At 43.0% G+C, this 21,116-nt stretch overlaps 1 protein-coding gene across 6 annotated transcripts in view; it reads right to left on the bottom strand.

Annotated features, from left to right (window-relative positions):
* The window catches only part of PIKFYVE (phosphoinositide kinase, FYVE-type zinc finger containing), a 60,417-nt gene extending 39,535 nt beyond the window's left edge, over positions 1-20,882 (bottom strand). For 2 of the 6 annotated variants that reach the window (XM_066189790.1, XM_066189794.1), the window contains exons 1-8: positions 17,870-17,927; positions 17,584-17,765; positions 15,927-16,106; positions 10,625-10,743; positions 7,778-7,949; positions 6,868-7,075; positions 4,367-4,456; positions 1,338-1,476 (exon numbers count right to left, since the gene is read on the bottom strand). In XM_066189790.1, the coding sequence (XP_066045887.1) occupies positions 1,338-1,476; positions 4,367-4,456; positions 6,868-7,075; positions 7,778-7,949; positions 10,625-10,743; positions 15,927-16,106; positions 17,584-17,765; positions 17,870-17,883 (1,104 nt within the window). In that variant the 5' untranslated portion in view covers positions 17,884-17,927. Of the gene's footprint in view, positions 1-1,337; positions 1,477-4,366; positions 4,457-6,867; positions 7,076-7,777; positions 7,950-10,624; positions 10,744-11,555; positions 11,641-15,926; positions 16,107-17,583; positions 17,766-17,869; positions 17,928-20,021; positions 20,183-20,404; positions 20,457-20,854 lie in introns of those variants that run through there. The other 4 variants (XM_066189791.1, XM_066189792.1, XM_066189793.1 and 1 more) reach the window with 4 other exon arrangements.
* Positions 20,883-21,116: the final 234 nt, after the last annotated feature.

Below are 21,116 nucleotides of genomic sequence, written 5' to 3'. Positions count from 1 at the left end.
AATTGGCAGAACAAAGCAAATCCTACCAACTCAAGGATTTTGACCTCTAGGTCACTGAAGTATGTGCTTTATCCCAATGTATGTACAACCTCCCCTATCTTTATTTCATGAACAAAGTTCATTAGTCTTCTGAATGGACTAGGTTAAGCTTTAAATTAACTCCTGACAAAGGGTCAACTCCACACAGTAAGGGTATTAAACAAACAGTAGGAATCCTTCATTAATTGACACTGTCTTCTGCTCTTACATGAACAAAATAGTACCAGTCCTCTTCCTCCTCAAGAAAGAAAATGGACAAAAAATTAAACAATGTGAAGGCAAAGAGCACCAGGACTTGAACATCTTGCTTCGAGTTGCATTCACAGAGGTTTGAATTTCCTTTTTCCTGCATTAACATACATGCATGAAGCAGTGTGGTATAAAGACGTGCCTTAAACATGTTTCTCCTTCAGGTGGTTATCCATTTACAGAGCAACTCGGAAAGGAGTTTTGCAACTAAACAGGAGTTAGTGTTTCTACACCCTCAGGCACACTTGAATGCATACTGCTGACAGCAGGCAGAACCTGGTAACACAGAATGAGCCCGATTTTAAAGTGGTAATGAGGTGCAATCTTGAATCTTTTAATGTGTGAAAAACATTGCCTTCCCTTCTCTGCAACTTCTTTGGAAATCCAATCTCGGTTGGAAACACTTCCCTTTCCTTCCCTCAAAGAAACAGTTTTTTACTGTTTAGAAATTTATACAGTAACTGCAACCTACAACGTTGCCTCTGGGGGGAAGCAATTATAGGATTACACAGAACACTGTTGCATATTGACTTTTCTTTTAAAAAGTGTATCAATACTACATTCTACAAAATATTTTACTTATTTTACAAACAAAGGTAGGGGCCAAGTTATGTTTTGGCCCAAGAAGCTAAAAGGGCCTTAATTTATTCATCATGGTGTAACTGTTTCAAAGCAACCATTTAAAGCTCATGATTACATGGCCTATGAAAGAGAAAATCTCAACTTGAAGAAACACAAAAACAGGTCACTGCACAGCTGCAACCACAAAAGGTTTAACACAGAGCCACCATACACCAACTCCACACTTAGCAAGACTAAAACTGTAACATTTGTATGAAAAACCCCATGAAACTATGACTTATTTCAGGAAGATAGTAATGTCCAAAGCAGCATCAATATTCTCCATCTCTGCTCCCCCTGGAGGAGAGGTCCAGGTAAGAGTGCTTAGAGAAGAGCTTTAAAAGGCAGCAAAATACTCCTGCTGCATGACATAAAGAAGGCAAACTTCACTGTCTTCACAGAGCAAGGCAAAGAAGCATGAAAGGTACCAGAAGGATTTTGCGCTCATCCTCGCTGGTCTCTGCCTTCATATGAGTGCGAGTGGCCTGGGGGCTGACCGAAGTCTCGTAGGCAGGCACCATGGGAGACCCTGACCGGTCCAGAGACAGGTTAGTGATGCTGGCTGACCTGCAGGAGAACAGAAACCATTGAAGTCTAAGTATTCATCATGTGGTGCTTCACCAGGGCACGCCTTTATCTTATAGCGTACTAAAAACCAGCTCAAGCCTGGGACGCTGTTTACTCTTGTCATTACAGAATGCTTGATCAAAACAGAAGAAGGGCTCTCTAGGAAGCAAGAGCACTGCTTTTAAACTCCTAAGGTAAGCATAAACTTCTATAAAGATCCTGTATGAAGCAGTTGGAACTAAGTTTAGGCACACCAATTCATACATTTCTGTACTTAAATAGATTGGGGAAGAGATGGGATGTTGGGTCATTAGAAGCCCCAGCAGTTTGGAGACAAACGTCAGCAAGGGAGGCCAACACCCAGACCACTGCGATTTCCTCCTCTCCATATCCCATTTAAAATCCCTTGTCCTCAGCTCTCAAACACATGCCTGAAAGCTTGCAGAGTGTGAAGTTTGAGCACTTGTTCCCCAGAGCGGCTAAACCATTTCCTGAAGCTGGAGGTCACTGCAGCCGGCAATCCTCCTTGTACTGTGATATGGAGCATCCCCCTTATCTCGGCCCTGCTGTTAGGAAATCTTGGCTATGCACTCCAGCACAAATACACCATTTTGCAACCATCATTGCGAAGTTACAAATGCAAATACAAGTTCCAGATACCTTCTGCTCCATTAACCCACAACTAGACCTGAGACTGAATAACCAGAGTGCAACTTCTCATCACACAGCAGCAATTGCGGTATAAGCTATCAGTGCTAACAGCACTCTAAGGAGTGAGGATGGGAAACATTTCTGCATATGTCAACAGGAAAACTCAAAATGCCAGCCCTGAACTGACTGAAGAGGCTTGCACCCATCTCATGAAAACAGTTGCCAGCCTCTAGCCTTTGGAATGAAACTTTGATAACTTCAGAGAGCTTGCTAACTGGCTAACAGAGATACTATAATTATTCCCAAAAATTCTTCATGGATGATGTGGCTCAGCCTAGGCATGAAAAAGCAATGCCACCCTATTTCAGTTTTTATACCACAGCTTATGAGAAAGCATCCTAATGCACAAGATGAGGCTAACATGGAAATCCATAACTAAGCTCTCCACCCAGTTGTTTTGCAACAGCTGTGTAACTGTGCCACATACCTATAAGCAGCAGGGATTTTTTTTTTTGGATGTAAGCAAGTTAGAACAGTGAGATTGTACATCTGTATCTTTACCATCAACAATTATATCTGGGCCTTTATTATATATATATCTTTTTGAAAAACAGAGAGGGAGATTTTACAATGAAAATACTTATCCCTTAAAAAGGATCTGCAAGGGAGCAGTTTGAACCCTGCTTACAATATTTGTCTGTTCTGCTGGGATTTTCCTTCCCCATAAAAACCAAGACTGAGAACAAACAACAGTTTTCCCACTCACAGGGAAAACAAATAGCAATATGTAACTTCTGTTACCTGCATGTAAATGCACTCAACCTGCATCTTTTCTGCTTCATCTCCTCTAGAAAGAAGAATAGTCAAGCTTCTCTCAGAGAAATGGCTACAGCCGCTTTGAGAAGATCTAAAGGCTAACACAACTTAACCCAAAGACGACAGCTTGTTTTCCAAAGGTTCAAAATTTTTAACAGAGATATATTATACCTCATCATTACATGTGTCCAAACAAACAAGTACTTTTGGAGAGGCCATGAACAGCCAGAGAATTAAAATTTAACTTGAATAAGCAATCTGGGCCTGCCAGACCAAGATTAGAGCCATCCTACTACTGCATGTTAGAGCAAACAGCAAAAGCCTTTTAAAACAGAGGTACATTCAAACAGGAAGGTTTCAGACATTTCTTGACGTCACAGCAGTTATTTAGCATTGAACTTCTAATTCGGGACTCCTTGCCATGTTTGCCCAGAACTGATTTTTGGTACTTGCTTATTCACCAGTATTTTACTCCCCCAGGTGAGATCTTTGGGTCTCAGATGTACAGTCAGTGTGCACCTCCTCCTAACCATGCCCATCACCCAGAAGATAAAGGCTCCAAGCAGTCCACTTTCCAAAAGGCACACCCAGTATACTTCTCAGCCGACTTCCCTTGTCTTCACTGGTCCTGCCAGATCCCTCCAAACTGCTAAACATTCTGTATTCCTCTAAAACCAATACAGAGTAATCTCTGAATGCCCCTGGACTACAGTTTTGAAATCGGGATTATTTTTGCACTGCTCACCTCCCTGCCTTACCTTCATTTCCTTAATTTAACCATAAGGGAAGCACATAACCAGCACCACAGTAGAAGCACTGTGAAGTGGGAGGTACTCGTGCTACTAATACCAGCCTATTTAGTGGGATTAAGCTCAAGTACTCACAAATGACAAAGCTCTCATGAACACTTTCAAGATCATCCCAGCACTCCTGCATAAAGATCTGTGAAGGGATTTTAGCCTGAGGAGGCCTGGTAATCTAAACAAGATTACCCTTAATGGAAGAGCAAAGGAAGCAGATGGGGACACACACAAAAACAAATAAACAAAAACTACACCTCTACTCCTCCATGACCTGAGTGTCTTTTTGTCTCCCATCACCAAGTACGTGCTAGTCCCTTTTCTTCTCCTTCCTCAGAACTGTACTTTTCTTAGCCACTTCTTTACCCTCCTGTCCTCTTCACCACCACTTCTGCTTGACCAAGTCAGCAGCAAACTACAGGTCCTCAAAAGTAGTACATTTGTTAACATGAATATGTAAACAAACGGTCCTACCTTACCACTCCATATGGGCAGTGAGATGTCTCATTTCAGACATGAAACAGCACTTTCAGTAAAAATGAGCCTGGAAACACAGGCTCTACAGCAACAAGTGTGCTAGGAGTGCATCCAGAACAGAAAATACTCAGAAATTCATAGTTTACCTGTTTCTAGCTGGTGACTTCCCTGCATCCTCCTGGACAGACCCAAGGCGTGCAGACAACGTGGTAGCTGAGGAGTCTGGGTGAATCAAACTGCAGGAAAAGGAGCATGACAGAGATGTTTGAGATATTTGCAACATCCAATGTGTCAGAACATCTGTAATTAAAGTACAGTTAATTGTCATGTTACCTCTCACTCACACCCATGATTGTAAAACCAATGGGGGAACAGGGAGAGCTTTCCCCAGCTGTAGGCCAAAGGCATCTGGAAGACAGTGCTCCTGTCTTCTTCCAAACTCAACTCTTGAACAATACAGACTATTCTTACTTCTTGTCTTACCCTGCTTTCCTACCTGCTTCCCCTATTTCTCTTTCTTACACATCTTCCTTTCCTACAAGCTGCTATTAGATGCTTCGGTGGTAGACACATTGACTCCATCTCCCCAGCATACCATCTCCGCAATCCAAGGAATGCTATCCATAGCTACTGCTAGACAGCTTTTGCCAAGATAGCCTGACAACCTTCTGTAACTGTTTAACCTGATCCTGATCACCTTTGCCCTCCTTCTCTTCCCACCCCAGGAGGAAGTTAGATCACAGCAGATGTTGGAGCACCATGGACAGAAATTCCTATTGGCAAAACTGTGTCAGATCTAAGGCACTACAAGCCAACTGATAGAGCCACCCTGCTGTGCTCTAGCACAATAAATGCTCCTCATGTGGCAAATGCTCTCCATGAGAAACTGCAAGTGATGCAACTTGGCCTGAGTAGCTGCACTTACCCTGAGTACACCACTCCTTCACTTTTAAAGGAGATGGCCCTTCAAATTAGTTAAAGCAGGAACTCTGTGCTCCAACTGTTTGAGGAGCAGAGTGACATCATACAAGTACATGCAGGATCAGTCTCCCTAAATGCTTTTCTCGCTGCTTTGCCGCATCTTATCTCAGTTACATTATTTTGGAAAGAGACAAATACTAAGTCTTCTTTTAAAACAAACTACTTCTCATGCAGAAGCCACTATCAGAACACAACCACTGCTCCATTATGAAGTTGTGAGTGGCCAATTCCCATTGTGGCACCATTTAAATTCAGTATCTTGAATTTAAATCTCTTAAGGTCAATCAGGAACTTACCAAACAGTATTTAAGAAAAGCACTGTAATGCACTGCAAAGTGTAACAAGCCCTGAAGAAAATGTTAATCCTGCTAAAGCAACAATAAACCACCTAATCCCAAATCTCTCTTCCTCTCACACATAAGAGACCCACAGTTACTCGGTGTCTCCCAAAAAGACTGTGTTCCAGTATAGAGTTATGAGCCTTTCAAAAACAGGAATTATTTTGAGTGCTACGAGCTGCACCAAATAAAGATATAAATTCTTTCTTTACATGTTCATGTCTACAGGCTGCTGAATGGTCATTATAAAGATACTAGTAACACATGCAAAGACAAAAGTAAAAATACCTTCAGTATTTTGCATATTTGATGAGAAGATTCTGAGAACACTTACTTATTCCCCAACTCATAATTTGGTAGTATTTATCCCATGCATTGTTACATTACCACTTTAAATGACCATAACATTAAACCAGAAGGACTTTCCTCTATTTAGGCCTAAAGCTGATCATTTAAATGCTTCCAGGTAGGAGCATCATATTCTGAAAAGCAACATGCAAGGCAAGATGCAGGGCATTTTTTGAAGATAGAAAATGGTTTGACAGGTTTTTTTAAATACCATCAGAAGAGCTGCTATGGGGCACGTGTCACTAGCACTACCACTCAGTTAAACAAAGGCTCTGACTCAAGACCTCCTCAGTAGTTTCACATCTGCTTGTTCTACTGTTTTAGGGAAATGAGCACAAATACCACACCTGATTATTTCCTCTTCCCCACAGCACTAAATTAAACCCAGGTATTACAAAAATAACTTGCATAGCACTTGAGAAGTACAGTGTTCTTTTACTCAGGGTCCGAAAATAAAGATCCTCTCATTTAAGAGCAATAGGAATAAACATACTTTGAAAGGAGATTAGAGAACCTTTACAGCTGTCCTTTCAATTCCACTTCATCTGAAACAGGCGGGTACTTCCATCCCTACTCTTTTACCTACACAGAGAGCACTTCTTACAGTTCTCCTGACCAATTCAAAACCTGAAAGGTAAAGCACCAATGTTGCGTTGATTGTCTCTCAACATTTGTGGTTAGAAGGCATGATTTTTGTTCTTCTTTTAAACTCTGAAGACAAAAGCCTGCTCCGTCACCGGTACAGAATCACTGATCCAGTACATTAAAGGAAGAACTGCAAATAATTTAAAACTTCACTAGAAATGTTTCCACATTTCAGCTTGAAGAGAAGAATATGACAAGCAAGCACAGGATTAGATTCTTTTTACAGGAGCTGGAATGTAATGTTCCTAGGTGGAAACCACCAGCTTTTGTCTAGGTAGCTATCAGCCTGGGAACAGTTGAGATTCTGGAGCTGAGCATGAAGCCATTGACTTTACCTTTGCCAGGTGAGATCCTCCTCCAGGAAGATGTTGCGGCTGGCTTTGCGACTCCCAACCGGGGTGCGCGGCTCGCCGGGGTCCAGCACGGACACAGAACACGCAGAATCCGACAGGGCACTCAGGTCCTCTCCAATGGAGTTACTGTCTGTGGAGTGTGCGTAGCTTAAGGCTATTTTACGGCAGTAAGTGCAGGCTCGGAGATCCCCTATGGAAAAGGGAACCAGAGAGCGTAAGCAAACAGGAACAAATAATACTCTCTTGCTACAGGATCAGAGGTGTATAATGGTGGAAACAGAAGGATTTTCTGTTTCAAAACCTCTTTGCAAGTCTAATTCTCATACTCTCTTAAAGGGCAAAACCCTGGATAACTACACACTCCGGGAATTTTTCCAAGGCAAATGATGCCTAACACAAGATCAGTGAAAGAGGAGAGAGAGAAGAGACAAAAAGAGAGGAAGAGGGAGGGAGGGAGGGAGAACACACGTACCCACTGAAATGACAGCAGAAAAATAGCCAGTCGGATATGACACGCCAGCTGATGTCTAGAATTTGGTAACTGGTATTTGAAATATGCCCCTCACCCTCAATTAAAATATGTGGCTCATACTTTAAAACTACTGTTACTGAGAGCAGCTTTTCCTTGAGCGCATTTTTTTGTACTGCAAACCCTTGTTCAATAGTGACCACGTTTGTTTTTTAGTGTGATAAAAATTAGCAGGCATGGCATAATCCACCATCTTGCACAGAGAAACTGGTAGAATTAGGTCCTGTGATTCTTTTTCCTTATTTTCAAGCCCACTACAGTCGTGTACAGCATTTTCTAGAAGATGCCAAGATCTCAAATGCAGTAAATCAAACAGCGCTGAGCACACAGAGACTGTTCTGTTTCTCAGTAAATAAACTCTACCTGTATAGCCCATGAATTTTCCAGGGATTTCCTGATTGCAGCATCGACTGCAAAAGATCTGCCCACAAAGACGACAGTGGTGCCTCCTCCGGAAGGTGGTGAATTTCTCGCTACAGTCATAACATTCTTTGCACTGACTGTCAGGCATCCAGTACTGCTTCAAGTCACTGTCCTACAAGAGAAGACAGCAGATAAAAGCTTTTTCTTTTGTAAATAAGAAAGCATGTTTAGTTTAATGACTCTTGGAAAAGCAAATTTCACATACTCCTATATCCGTCTATCCGTGCATATGTATACACATCCTTGCATTAAAGCACACAAAGGATTTTTCATATGATTTTACAGAGAGGCAGAAGGCTGAGAGTTCTGAGCTAAGAATAAATCCAGTAGGACTTTGCCTCCTGGATCCAAGATGGAAGCAAAGCAGAATAAAACTATCATATGATGCAGATAAAAGACAAAAATAAATAAATATATGAAGTAGTGATTGCTCTCCCCTCTTATTTGCCCCCAGCACATGAGAGGTCCTCAACTAGCACAGTATAAAAATGAAAAGAAAAAAAATCCACCACGTATTAGTTGAAGCTGTTATCTAGGAGTAAATCAAGTTATCAGAAATTACCACTGCAGGAAGATCATTTCAACAGCTAATATTGGGGTATATTTTGAAAGGATTATAGATACATGTAAGAAGTTTTATTATTTGATCAAATTCTTCAACACTTCAGTAAAAACTTGTAAAAGCCCATCCCAGACTGATCTTGTTTCAAAACTCCAGGTTAACTGCTACATCAAGAAAACTGAAATTGACCATCAGCAGACAACAAGGTACATTAATTTACAGCACAGCCACAGGAAAAATATCATCTTAAAAACAGAGTTAAAACTTCCATTTGGTGTTGAAGCTACAGAGCAAGAGAAACTCAATTGTGATTCCGAGCACACCAGCTGCAACTGCCATGGATGGAGACAACTGCTAATGGTCACATGGCAGCCCTGGCTGTGTTCTGCTAGAGTTCAGTTCTGGCAAAAAGCCTTTTCAAAGGGACTGAATACTCCAGGTTTTTCTTAGGAAGAGAAATTGCTGCAAGTATTTTCTGAAAACAATCAGAGAAGAGAGTAACCGCACAAAAGAAAAGTGATCCATGCTCTTGTTTTCACATAATAAAAATAAAAAAAATTGGGTTTTATTTTAAATTGGGATTTTTGGATATTCACAAAGTTTGACACAGCTGCGAGACCAATTTTGAGACCAAAGCAGTTATGATAAACAACACAACACTTTCATGCTGTCCTCAGCCAAGAAAACCTGCACAGAAAGAGGCTGAAGACAGCTCAAGACAGTGTAGTGTTTTAGAGAATCTAGAACGTTTTAAGATGAACACTCAGCTTCAAGCAGGGAAAGCTGCAGTGAAGAGCTTCACCAAGGAACTGCTGCAAAGCTGCAGGGGATGCCATATAACAGATTTTGTTGCAGCTCTGCATGATAAGCCAGGTCTCTGGATCTACCACATAGAGAGGGGCTGTTCCAAACACCAGTGCTGTGCCCTGCTAGTATGTGACTATACCCAGCAACCAGCCACTGCTGGAGACACCTCCCAACTCTCTGCCTTCCTTGCAGGCTGTTCTTATCATGAGGGAGGGTTCAGAACTGAAGTCTGGCCTACCTTAGCAGCAGAGGCTCATTAGAACAGCACCTTCCAGAATCTGACACAAGCTTTCTACAAAAGTAAAGAGGTTTCCTGTAGAGACAGGCCAAGTCCACAGCAGGAACAAACTGTTGTCTGAAGTGACTCAAGCAAAACATGGCTGCAGTCAAGGGCAGTGACGCATTATCTTTTTTACAGCAGTCAGCACGCTGACAACTAACAGACTGTTTCCAAAAAACCTGGTCATATTCATTTACTGCTGTATCCTATTTGTTTCAGCACTTCTCCAGTAGCTTTGAACACATCTGAAAATCTCAAGGGCCTTCAGCAGTTGCCACAAACTGAAATATTAGTAAGGAGCACACTCAATGCCCTGCTTACTGAGATGAAAGGCTTCTGCTTCACTCTCAAAAATCCTGCCCTTTCTATCAAAGCAAGATTATTCTTACAAGTAGAATAGCACTGGAAGCTAAGTAAGTTTACTAAAAGTCTACCTATACAAGCTATCAAACCAAAAGCCTTTTTCTTCCTCTGCCAATCTAATGAAATGTACTTTTGCCTGTTCATGTCTTGCCCACGGACATAGCTATTTATACCCTCACTTATAAATAGTTGTGGATTCTTTCCTCAACTAGAGCCTCTTCTTAAAGGTATGGTCCAACTGAGTGCATGGAGGTGAAATTAGCAAGTCAGTAGCAACCACCAGACTCTATCTAAACTGAAACTGATTAACAGGGCAGGCCTTTCAAGCAAATATTGCTGACCAAACAGTACCACAGTAAGTAGCAGATTTAAAGCACTCCAAGAATTCTCATTACTATTTGAGACAGTTAACGTGTTTCACTGTCCATGGTTAGCCTTCTAGGGAGAAAAGTATCAGGGTGGTTCTTTTTCAGTAGACTGGGTAACACATAGGTGGGAAGGAGTCTAAAAAGAAAGCATCTGGTCCAAGCACAAGAAGCCAAGTAAATGCAATAATTCACTCCCCCAGTACGACAGATGTCTGGCAAGTCAAAAGTCAGCATCAAATGAAATTGTTTCCCCTGCATTCACACAATGCTTTTGAGTTTATTCACTCATCCTTCAAACATCCAGAAAGAAAAATTCCCATGATGTATCTGAAAACAAAGCCCAGGAAAGCCCAGTAAAGAGTTAATTTTCTAGATGGTTTGGCCTACAAATCCTTCAAAAGAAGTACCTGGCTCTTCCCCTCCATGATTTCTTTGAGGCGTTTTAAAACAGTGCTGAGGCTTCTTAACTGAACTGCAGTTCGAGGATCATGACCTCCAAGAGGTGGTTCTACTTTCCTTCGATTGTCTGGAAGGGAAGAGAGAGTAATATTCATTTCTTCCATGATACATCAACATTCATATCGCAACACAAAGCCCCATTAGAGGGAAAAACATTCAGGTATACATACATTTAGAAAGCTACAATGTTTACGGCTTCTTGCCCTTGTGTTTTTTTCCCCCCAGAGGAGCTCCTAATGCCAGACAGCTTGCTGTGACTGACATTTTAAATAACACCCTCTGTGTTTACAAGAAGCCATTTAAGTTCTCTGAGAATGAAAACATCTTTCAAAGAACTGATTTTCAACCTACCAGATGAAGCTTGTAGTAGTCTGTTACAAAGCACAGAGGTCTCATCTTTAAAATGCCCTCTAGGATACTAATGCTTACAAAATAATTACTACAATATACAATTTTTTCTAAGAGTAGTAAAAGTCAATGCTTTAACCTGAACTTATTTATAAACTACTACAGCAAAAATCAGGAGTCCATTCCTCAGTTCCTATTAAGAACAGTAAATTAGAAGAAAATGCATTCAGAAGTTCACATTTTTGAGGGGTTTGGGGCTTTTTTTTTTGGTTGGTTTGGTTTTTTTCTAAGAAAAACATCAGGTTGTTGAGAACTCATACAAACATTCTTGATTAACTATAGTAAAGAGACTCCTGAATAAGAATGTAATGCAGCCAATTTCTTTTAGTTTGAAGCACTGCTGAACAAGTTACAAATAGGCTCCTTCTCTCCAGAAAGATTTGAAAACACAGCTATTTACCTAAACATTTAAACATTTTCAGAGTTTCTTTCTTAGATCAACAACTTCCTGAAGAGTTTAAAGTTTCTTACCAGCTTCGTTGCTCTCCATCAGCCTAGTGTTTTATTTAGCTTGCCCCTAGCAGAGGAAGAACAGACATGGCTGCTTTCTGTTTACTGCCTGAGCTCTGCCTGGTGCGAGCAGCAATGCTGACAGCTCTGCTGGAGCCCGTTAACCGTTGCTGTGCACTAACAGCTACGCCGCTGCTTCGTGTGCAGCGGACCAAAACCCTCCCTGCAATGTGACCAAAACCGTGGGATTCCAGGCCTCCTCTTCAGCTTCTCAGGAGGTATTTTTAGTCAATCAGCCCATGCTTTGCTGCTATGTACAACAAAGAATGCACAGCGTTTTCCTTTTTAAGAAAAGAAACCCATTTCTGTAACTAGCCACTTGCAATTGATTTTTTTTTTAAAGAATCGAACAGACTTTTGGGCAGTATAAATTTCAGTATTTTAGGGTGATTAAAGGGACTTTCATATTTCAAAAAGACATTGATAATACCAGAGAAACCTCTGGCTCCTCCTTAATTCTATCACGAGATCTATGCTGTGTTTACTTCCTGGTACTTCCTCTGAATTCATGAGTATCTCCTTTCCAGGAATGTTACTTCCAATTCAAAGAATTATCAGATCTACTGCCTAACTACCTATAAATCTTGCCAGGCAAGTGACTTCCAAAAAACAAACATACACAACGCTGAGGAAATGCCACAGGTAACTCCACAGTGGTGCTTGTTAGTTAAAAACCCTTTTCTCTGTTCCATAAAACAATGTCAGAAGGATGTCACCTACATAAGGAAAAACCTACCATCAGCAGTAACAGCTGCTGGCCAACCTGTTTATACTAGAGAAGCTGACTGATACTCAGATTAAAATTCAGCTGGTTCTTTGCCTTCTCAATCATGTGATTTCTCCCTTTCTGAGGAAAAACACACAGTATAGCAAGAAAATAAGAAGTTACCATTCCTGCAGAAAAGGAAACGCTGTCTAAAACACTATCCTTCAAAAAGAATTCCCATGTATCAATCCCCTGATCCAAACTGCATTATTATAAGTCAATTTTTAACTCCTACAGCTAAAAATAATGAAGTTAACTTATTTCAACAGTAAGTATCATCCTTCCTATATGTATTTATGGTTGCTGATCCTTGGTAAAACCTAGGGAAAAAACTCTGAATTACAGAAATCTGTTTTTACAGAGTTTCATGACTGTATAGTATTTTAGCATTCATTTCACAGTGAAGGACAAGGCAAAAACACCACAAGAACTATTTTGTTGCAACCTAGAGCTTCACTTTATAGGAGAGCTGACCATATACTAACATAAAACACAAAGATTCACACAGTTTCAACAATACAAAAATATCCCTGCCAGAGACGCTAATACAAAACAACACGAATTGCTTTTTAATTGCTTGCTGCCATGGCATAAAATTTCATATTCAAGCTCATTACCACAGTTCAAATATCACATCTTCCTCAAGACACTGCCATAAAAAGTACTGCCAAGAAAATTACGAAAACTGTCCTTCATTTTATAACATGCATTTTCATGTTCCAAAATGTTTTTGATTAGAAAAGATACTCTGGTAATAACTCATACTCCACAATGGTTTCCAGTAACTAGCACATGCTTTCCTCAGGCCTTCTTCCCCTTACATGATCACTGGCCACTCCTTGCTCCTGCTAAGCTCCTTTGCCTTTCCCTATTACTGCCACTCTGCTACAATTGTCTAGCATTAACAGCATTATCCTGGGTGACAGGGTAGCAAGCAAGAATTGCTTTTACTACCCATGCTCTCTCTGCAGCACTCAGCATTTCCAGTTCTCCTTAAACAGGATTTGCAAGCTGTGACATTATCTCAGTGACAATAGTCTCATTATTGTACTATTCTGGTTTAATCCAGCACCTTGACAGCCCTTATCTGCCAGCACACACACACAGTCCAACACAACCAGCTGGGCCCATGGTCCCTCAGCAGGGACACCAGCTCTGTGTACTCCAGTACACGATGATGCAACAGGCTACCCAAGAGAGAAGCCACACAAGCCACTGCAGAGTCTCAGCACTGGTTCTTCAGCCACACAAGCCTCAGAGCATTTCTGACAAAAGACAGGCATCCAATAGCTCCCCCTATTTTCACAAAAGCCAGTATGGAGATATTATAATGTTTTTGTGTAAGCAGTCCTGAAGGGAAGCACAGAACTGAAACCCTACATAACCACTGCCAGACAGTGTCCTACAAAAGCCACCATCCTTCCATGTTGCTCTGCACTGGCAGTTGTCAGACAGCACAGCCCCTGGGCAACGAAAAGATCTGCTGCACAGACACAACTAGCTAAAGCACAAATGAGGGGCGAGGGTCAGCAGCTTCAGGAGCAATATCACTTCATCACTATTTAGAGGCATTGGCAGTAGCATTTTATTTATTTATATTTATCTATATATTTTCCTGCCTACACTTGCCCACATTATGAAGTATCTAAATAATGGCAAAGCCTAGAGAGACACTTAGAGGCCTGCAGACACAGGGCTACAAGAAAACTTACTAAGACACCTCACTGTCACTGAAATCAGTGGGTGACCCAACCTAACAATCTAGATGTTTATAAACATCCCAGCACTTATTTTCCTACTTTTCACTATTTAGATATGATAATAATTTCTAAGATTATTTATGCAGGCCAGCATCAGCTGCAATAGAAGAAATAAAATTCTCCACTACACAAAGAAAATTCTCAAAGAGTTGATTATTCAGCATCTTTTAAGGTTAAAAAAAGGAAAGAAAAATAATTTTCTAAAGTTTGCTTAAAAAAAAAAAACTAACACCTGATTTTTAGAGAAGGAAAATGCAAGTATTTTTCCCCCTCTTCAAATAAAGTGAGATGGCCTAAAAAACTCCCCCAAATCTTCTCACCCATCCAGTACACTTTGACATGTGTTACACAGAGCTCATGTTTGTTACAGCAGCAAGGTTGTTTGGGAGAAAATACTCGACAGCAAATCAGACCACTTGGCCCACAGCACCACAGAAATCTCTTCAAAAAGTGGGAAGCAATTCCTGCTTGTTCTAACTTTACTTCTTTACAGGCTAATTTGTCATCACATTTCTCTAAATATACTTGCATTCAAACCCAGAGATATGAACGGAGGTCCTGAAAAGGAGCTGGAATAATACAGGAACAGTTCCTCCCATAAACCTTAAAATAAATCTTATTCCCTGGATGTCTACTCCCAGTGGAAGTCAAACAGCAAGATTATTTCTGCCTTCTGTGTACTGAACAACAGACCTCACACCTGGAGGTTTCTAACATCTTATCCCCAGGCAATTTCCAAGTGATACCATGAAAAAGCAAATTGGCTTATCAGCTAAGAGCACATGGCTGTTCTTGAGACATTTGAGAAAACTGTTTAAGAAAGAGCCCAAGTAAACAAAACCCACAAATTAATTAATTAAACCCCTTAATTGGTTCACTGGAAGAAGCACAACTGAAAGAATCAAAGAGCACTAGAGGGCAAGGAGGAAGATAATGAACATGTTTAACTAAGCATGCAAATGACTTCAGGAAAAATGCTAGTTCTCTGTACTAGACTTTCGCCTGGCTACCAAAACTACGTGTCTTTCTGAAACTCCCACACACATTAACAACATTTAGGATCTGATTTCCTTGCACTAGGTACCACACTCTCGGAAATACTGTATTGCACAAGACTGTTATCTGGTTTAGCAGTTTCCTCAAGGCTATCACTAACAGCCAACAGTAACCTGCCAGATCTCAAGAGGAACCCCTGCAATCTACGTCCTAGCTCTTCCATATCTTCATAAAGGCATTACACAGTTGCACTTCTGAAATCACAATCAATTCACATACCAGCTAAAGATTCAGTACAGAATCTGGCAATAGTTTCAAGGTTTGGCAGGACCAGAAAAAAAATCTTAAGCACAACTTTCTATTCAATTTTCCTTAAAACAACTATAAGCAAAACTTTTCATTTATAACTCCCTTGAAGGCACAAACATCAAATGCATCCAGAGTTAGCATGTGGATGTTAAGAAATGAGTCTCTCAAAGGAGAAAGCAAAATGTTCAAAGTAGAAATGTTCAGGATCAAAGTTCAGGTGACTTAAAAACACCGGATGTATTTTGGTAGCCTCTTCTGTTCCAGATTGTTTTCCAATTGAAAAAGCAGAGCCCCAGAAAGAAGCTGTCTTGCTGGAACACCAAGAAAGGTGGAGGGTTATGAGGTTAAAGTGCAACCTCACTAACAGAAGCAGTGCAGCCTGATACTAAATTCTGCTATGAATTTAGACACTCAGTGAACCTTTGCTCACATCCTTCCACCTCACCCTGAAGCATCCTGGCTAGTACAGCATTGCCTTATAAAACAAAGAGCTGAAATTACCCAGAGTTGCAGAAGATCTTCTTTGCAGCTCACCAGTCAGTGGTTTTTTGTAAGGAATTGGTGATCTCAGAGACTGAGCCCTTGTGGGATGCTGAGGACTGGACCAGCCACCACTCAATGTTTGTGGATCACTCTGTCCTGCCTCTGCTCTCTCTGCCGGGGATGAAAGCCTGCCATCATCTAGAGTTGACAAAAAGCAAGAAACCACCTGTTCAGACATGATAAAGAAAACCAGTAATACATGCAAAGCTAAGGGTAAAAAAACTCTCACAAATAGCTCTTTTGGATCATGATTAAACAAAACAAAAGAATTTTTAGTTTTAAAAGTACTATACACATCATAGAAACAGGACAGTAGGCTGTCTTCAAGGCTCAGGCTATTTCAGAAATTTCCTAATGTGAAAAGTGTCAAAAAAACCCTGGCAGATTATTCTTGAATATGAATGTGAATTATTCTTGCTAAATAGAATAACTACACTTCACTATCAACTTCTGCCTTGAAAAGGGATTTTCAGTTATTTTACAAGCCAGTACTGAGATCACATTAAAGTTACCACAACCTTTAATTTCCATCAGCAGATCAAGTATAGACAGGTTCTCATTGATTCCAGAAATACACACATTTCATGTGTTGTTTCAAGGTTGTTTTCTCATTCACTAAACAACTGACTCCAGCTACATTTGTCAGAAAAAAAGTAAGTGAAGCCAGTATTGACCACATTTCATGCTACTTTCAATAAATTAGCAATGACAGGTGCTATTCTACTATGCAAACTAATAGCAGTCATACCAAGTAATTATTTCTCATTCTGCATAAGAAGAGTCTGAACAGATCAGTTTGCTTATGCAAAAAGCTGTTTTGGCTCTTTTCCCCCAGCCCAAACACTGCTGAAGTATGCTTAGCAGAGCTGGATAATGAACAGACTAAACAAAAGCAGCTGACCAGTGTGCCATCTCCAGTAAAGGGATACACAGCTTTTGCACAAAATCCAGGTGCATTCATTCATCACTCTTTGCAGGATCTTTCTCTGAAACCAAAAGGAACTCACACAGTTCTTTTAGAGTTTGCCCACTGAGAACATATTTCATGACACAAGCATCACAAAGGCCAAAATCAAGCAATCTTTTTTCATATACAAAACTTTCACAACACTTCAGACTCCTTGATGGGGAGCACCTAAGCCATGCAAATTAAGTGTGGACTTCCTGCTTTATTGCAGCTCAGCTGTCACCCAGCTGCAGGTATGACATACACAGCAAGGTGTGGGGTGGATGAAATCCGAAGTAAGAACTTGTACTGGAAAGACAAACACACATTTTGCTCATACAGGCTAGCAGAGGGTTACTCCTACTTTCAGCCCAAAAAGAAATCATACAGGCAAAGGAAATTCTGATGTCAGGCTAAGAATCTATACAATACTATCTGCTAACTGGCTTGTCTTTGACTTTGACAGGCAGCCACAGATTTCCAGCTGCAAGATGCTGGCCATCTTCCCTCATAATAAAGCTCTACTACATCACTCAAAAGCAAGATGCAACACCCCTCACAAAAGTACTGCCATCAGCCCTTTGACATTATGCTCCTATGGTCAGAGGTGTTTTTACAAGCAGCAAACAGCACACACAACCCATGCCCACACATCCCCCCAGCACTCACCTTTGCTGAAACGGAAGAGATTTACAAAAGAACTGTAAGCTGATTTAAAAGGAGGCTCGTCCTGGTCAGGAGTCAGGGGTTTGAAGTGAGTGAGATGAGATGGGCTGCTGGGAGAACGAGGTAGGTCACTGCTAGAGTCCAGTGTCGGAGAGCGTTTGTCATCTGCAGCCATTTCAGGTGCCCTGGAAAGAGGCAGGGAACACACATTACACACGGGCAGGTGAAACAGAACCTCTTCTGAACAGGAGGTATCTCATTAGATCCCAGAGGAGAGACATTCACCCACCTGACCACAGGCATCTGCTACTAGCACAGATCTAGAGTGCCAGAGGAGCCCATGCCCCCTGCCCAGCCACGGACAAGAGAGCCGCATCTCTGCAGAGCCTAATTCGGAGTGTCTGGTTAAACATCCAGAGCAACAAAGTAAACAACCACTACACTGATTACACACTCCAGTAGAGGTTTATGAGAACTTAAGAGTTTTCAAATGGAGACTCTGCGGGCATATTACACAGAAGTTTTAACTTTGACAGCTCTTCTCCTAATGTTGGGACTCCTGCAGCCCTTGTAACAAAACTGAAAACAGGCATGCCTGAGCAAGCACAAGGCAGACTTGTTGTTTGGCCAAGTTAACTTCAGAATGAGAAGCCGAATGAACTACAAACAAAAAGAGGACTGAAAGATTAATTTTGGTGGGAAACAGTTTCCCTCCCCTCTGCATTACAATACAGGCCCTGGTGCAAGTTACCAGGGAAGCAACTCAAACGGTGGTTTCCTTGTTGTCAAATCTAACACCTCCAAACATCGTTTTCAGGAGCAGCTCCATTAAGGAAAAACAAACAAAAACCCCAAACCATTTTCTGCATTAGGAGAAGCCATACTTGTAAACCCTATTTTCTGCATACCAAAGCTTCCATACAGCCAAGAGTCATACTTTTCCCCAACCCATGCTCTTTAAGCTGAGTAGACACCCAATTTCTTTCACAACATCTCACTCAGCCTGCACTTCTAGCCTGCTAGGCTTCATCTTTGTTTAAGCAAGATTTAGTGAAATGTTTGACAGAGCAGGAACACAGGGAGCTGATGGAACCTATGAGTGATGGCTGATTTCTACCTGTGCCAAGGATCAAAACCCCTCATGAGCCTACTTCCTGCTTAGCAGCTGATACACACTTCTGCATGAAATAACAATTTCCAGTTACCACAGCTGTTCCCTAGGACTTACATTGCTGACTAGAATATTTTTTCCAAGTTCCAAGAAGCCATACTAAAAGAAATCTGTGCGGTCCAGAGAAAATCAATGTGATCAGCAACTGACACTGAAAGTGCTAAGAAGCTGCAGGCAGCTCATGTGGCAAGGCTTGACTATTCCTACAAAGAATGTTGAAAAGACGGTATCTGCAAGTCATCCACATGACTTCTCAGTGGATTTCTGTTTATTGCTCTGCACAGTAAGCACCTTCAGCTCAGAATTTCTTTTGCTATTCACATATCCTCAGGAAAGAAAGCAGAGAGGCATCATTTTGTAAGGTTCAAGAGAAACTTTGGTCAGATTCTTTATGTAAGGCTGAATCTCAGTCTACCACATCCCTCTCCCCTGTAAATCAGGGTATGTTTTGTTGTTTATTTCACCAGTATTATTCAAACAGGTGATGTGAATGTACTTAAACACCAGAGTTCATGGAACACACTCTTCAGGCAATTTTGGAATTGTTTCTTCAATCTTAAGGGAACTAATAGTTTGTCGAACATAGAACAAGGGTGTACCTTCACACACACTACCACATTAAAAATGCCACTATGAAGTAAAAGTTTTGTAGGAAACTATGCTAATATTTCAGCAACTGACTATAGCCTGGCAAGAAAAGAGTTACAAGCAAGTCCCTGAACTTGCATTAAACATATATATATATACACGCATGTATATATGTGTGAATGATTATAGAAAAACAAAACCCATGGTTTCAACGGGAAAAAACATAATAACTGCTTCTGTCACAGCAGAATTAGTCTAATTAAAGCTATTGAAAAGAATAGCATTGTACCTGGCATTAGCTCCAGAAACACCTAGATTTTCTGTGCTGTACAACACACTAGCTGTGGAATCTATCAGCCTTTAGTTGTCCCACTAGAGGGAAAATACTCCCCCCCATCCCACCGCAAGAAACCAAGAAATTGTCACTTCTTTGTACAATATAGGAAACGAGAAAGCAAGGTGCACATATCGGTCAACAAGCAGAACACCAGAGCACATTCCTCCCAGGATCCTCACCAACACTCACGGGGTACCTACACCCACTGGAAGCCGCAGCTCCAGCAGTCACCACCTCACCCCCGACACAACACGGAGAACGAGGGTGGCTGTGAGCCTCCCCCCTCACGCGTGCTGCTGTTCCGTCCAGAGCAGCGCCGGGACACCCTGCGTCCACTAAACTTACCGCAACTGCTCAGTGCCAGAAGGATGCGGCCACTCCTTCTTACACAGACACTACTCCCGGGCACCTGGACAACACACCCAGGCTGCAAAAAACACCCGCAACTCAAACATAACTGCGTGATACACTCGCCCCCTTTCCAACCTCTCCGCCGGAGATTGCCGCTTTGCTCTCCCCTCTGTGAAGGGGACACCGCCGCCTTCCCTCACCGGGATGGCAGACCCGGAGATCACCTGACGGGACGGGGAGGACGCGCTGGGCAGCGACCCCCGGAGAGCCGCCGCCAGCCGCTACCAGGGCCCGGCCCGGGCAGGCCGGAGAAGGCTCGCGGAGGCAGGGGGCGGCAGAGCGGTGCGGGCGGCGCGGCCCCGGCGGGCTGTGCTCACCTGCTGCCCGCGGCTGCCGTGCCGGTGCTGGGGCGGCACCGCCGCCTCCCCTCCCCGCCCGGCCCGGCAGCGCCGCCAGCCCCGACCAACCGCCCGCCGAGCGCGCCGCTCCCCGCCTAGGCATCGCCAATCGAAGCTCCGCGCACTCCACCCGCCGGCAGCGCCCGGCCCCGCCCCGCGGCCCTTCCCGGCTGCACCGCCCGGCCGCGGCGTACCCGGGCTGCTGCGTCGGGAGCCGCTGGCGGTGCGCCTAGCCGGTGTGTCTCCCGGGAAGTCGTAGTACACCATATTTCATTAATATTCCCTTCTATTCCCGCCTCGAGGTTCCTCCCCGGCCACGCTCCCCGCCTCGCCCCAGCCCCAGAGAGGAGACACCTCTTGCCCCCGGGGCCGTGGTGTCGACACCGCCGCCCCAGCGCAAGCGGACGAGCCCGTGCCTGCCGTGCGTACCGCATCCCGGGCTGGGCTGCGGCGCTCTCCCTGGGGCACGCCCGAATCCCCCGGCGCCAGCGGGTTCCCTGTGCCGGCGGGCGCTCACTGCGCGGGGGCGGCAGAGCGCGGAACGGGCCCGGCCCGGAACGGCAGCCGCACGGTCCGAGCTGCCGCGGGCCCCTCGCACGGGGGCACCGGCGCGCGAGACCGGGGCGGGCCCGGCTGCTGGCCCCGCGCCAGCCTCGCGCCCCCTGGCGGCCCCGCGCCGCCGCCGGGGGGA

Source organism: Chamaea fasciata, unplaced genomic scaffold (assembly GCF_029207755.1).
Source record: "Chamaea fasciata isolate MVZ Bird 193981 ecotype frontalis unplaced genomic scaffold, bChaFas1.0.hap1 SCAF_8, whole genome shotgun sequence".
NCBI classification, from domain to species: Eukaryota; Metazoa; Chordata; class Aves; order Passeriformes; family Sylviidae; genus Chamaea; species Chamaea fasciata.
The sequence above is the reverse complement of the archived record's forward strand: the minus strand, read 5'-3'. Positions and strand labels throughout refer to the sequence as shown.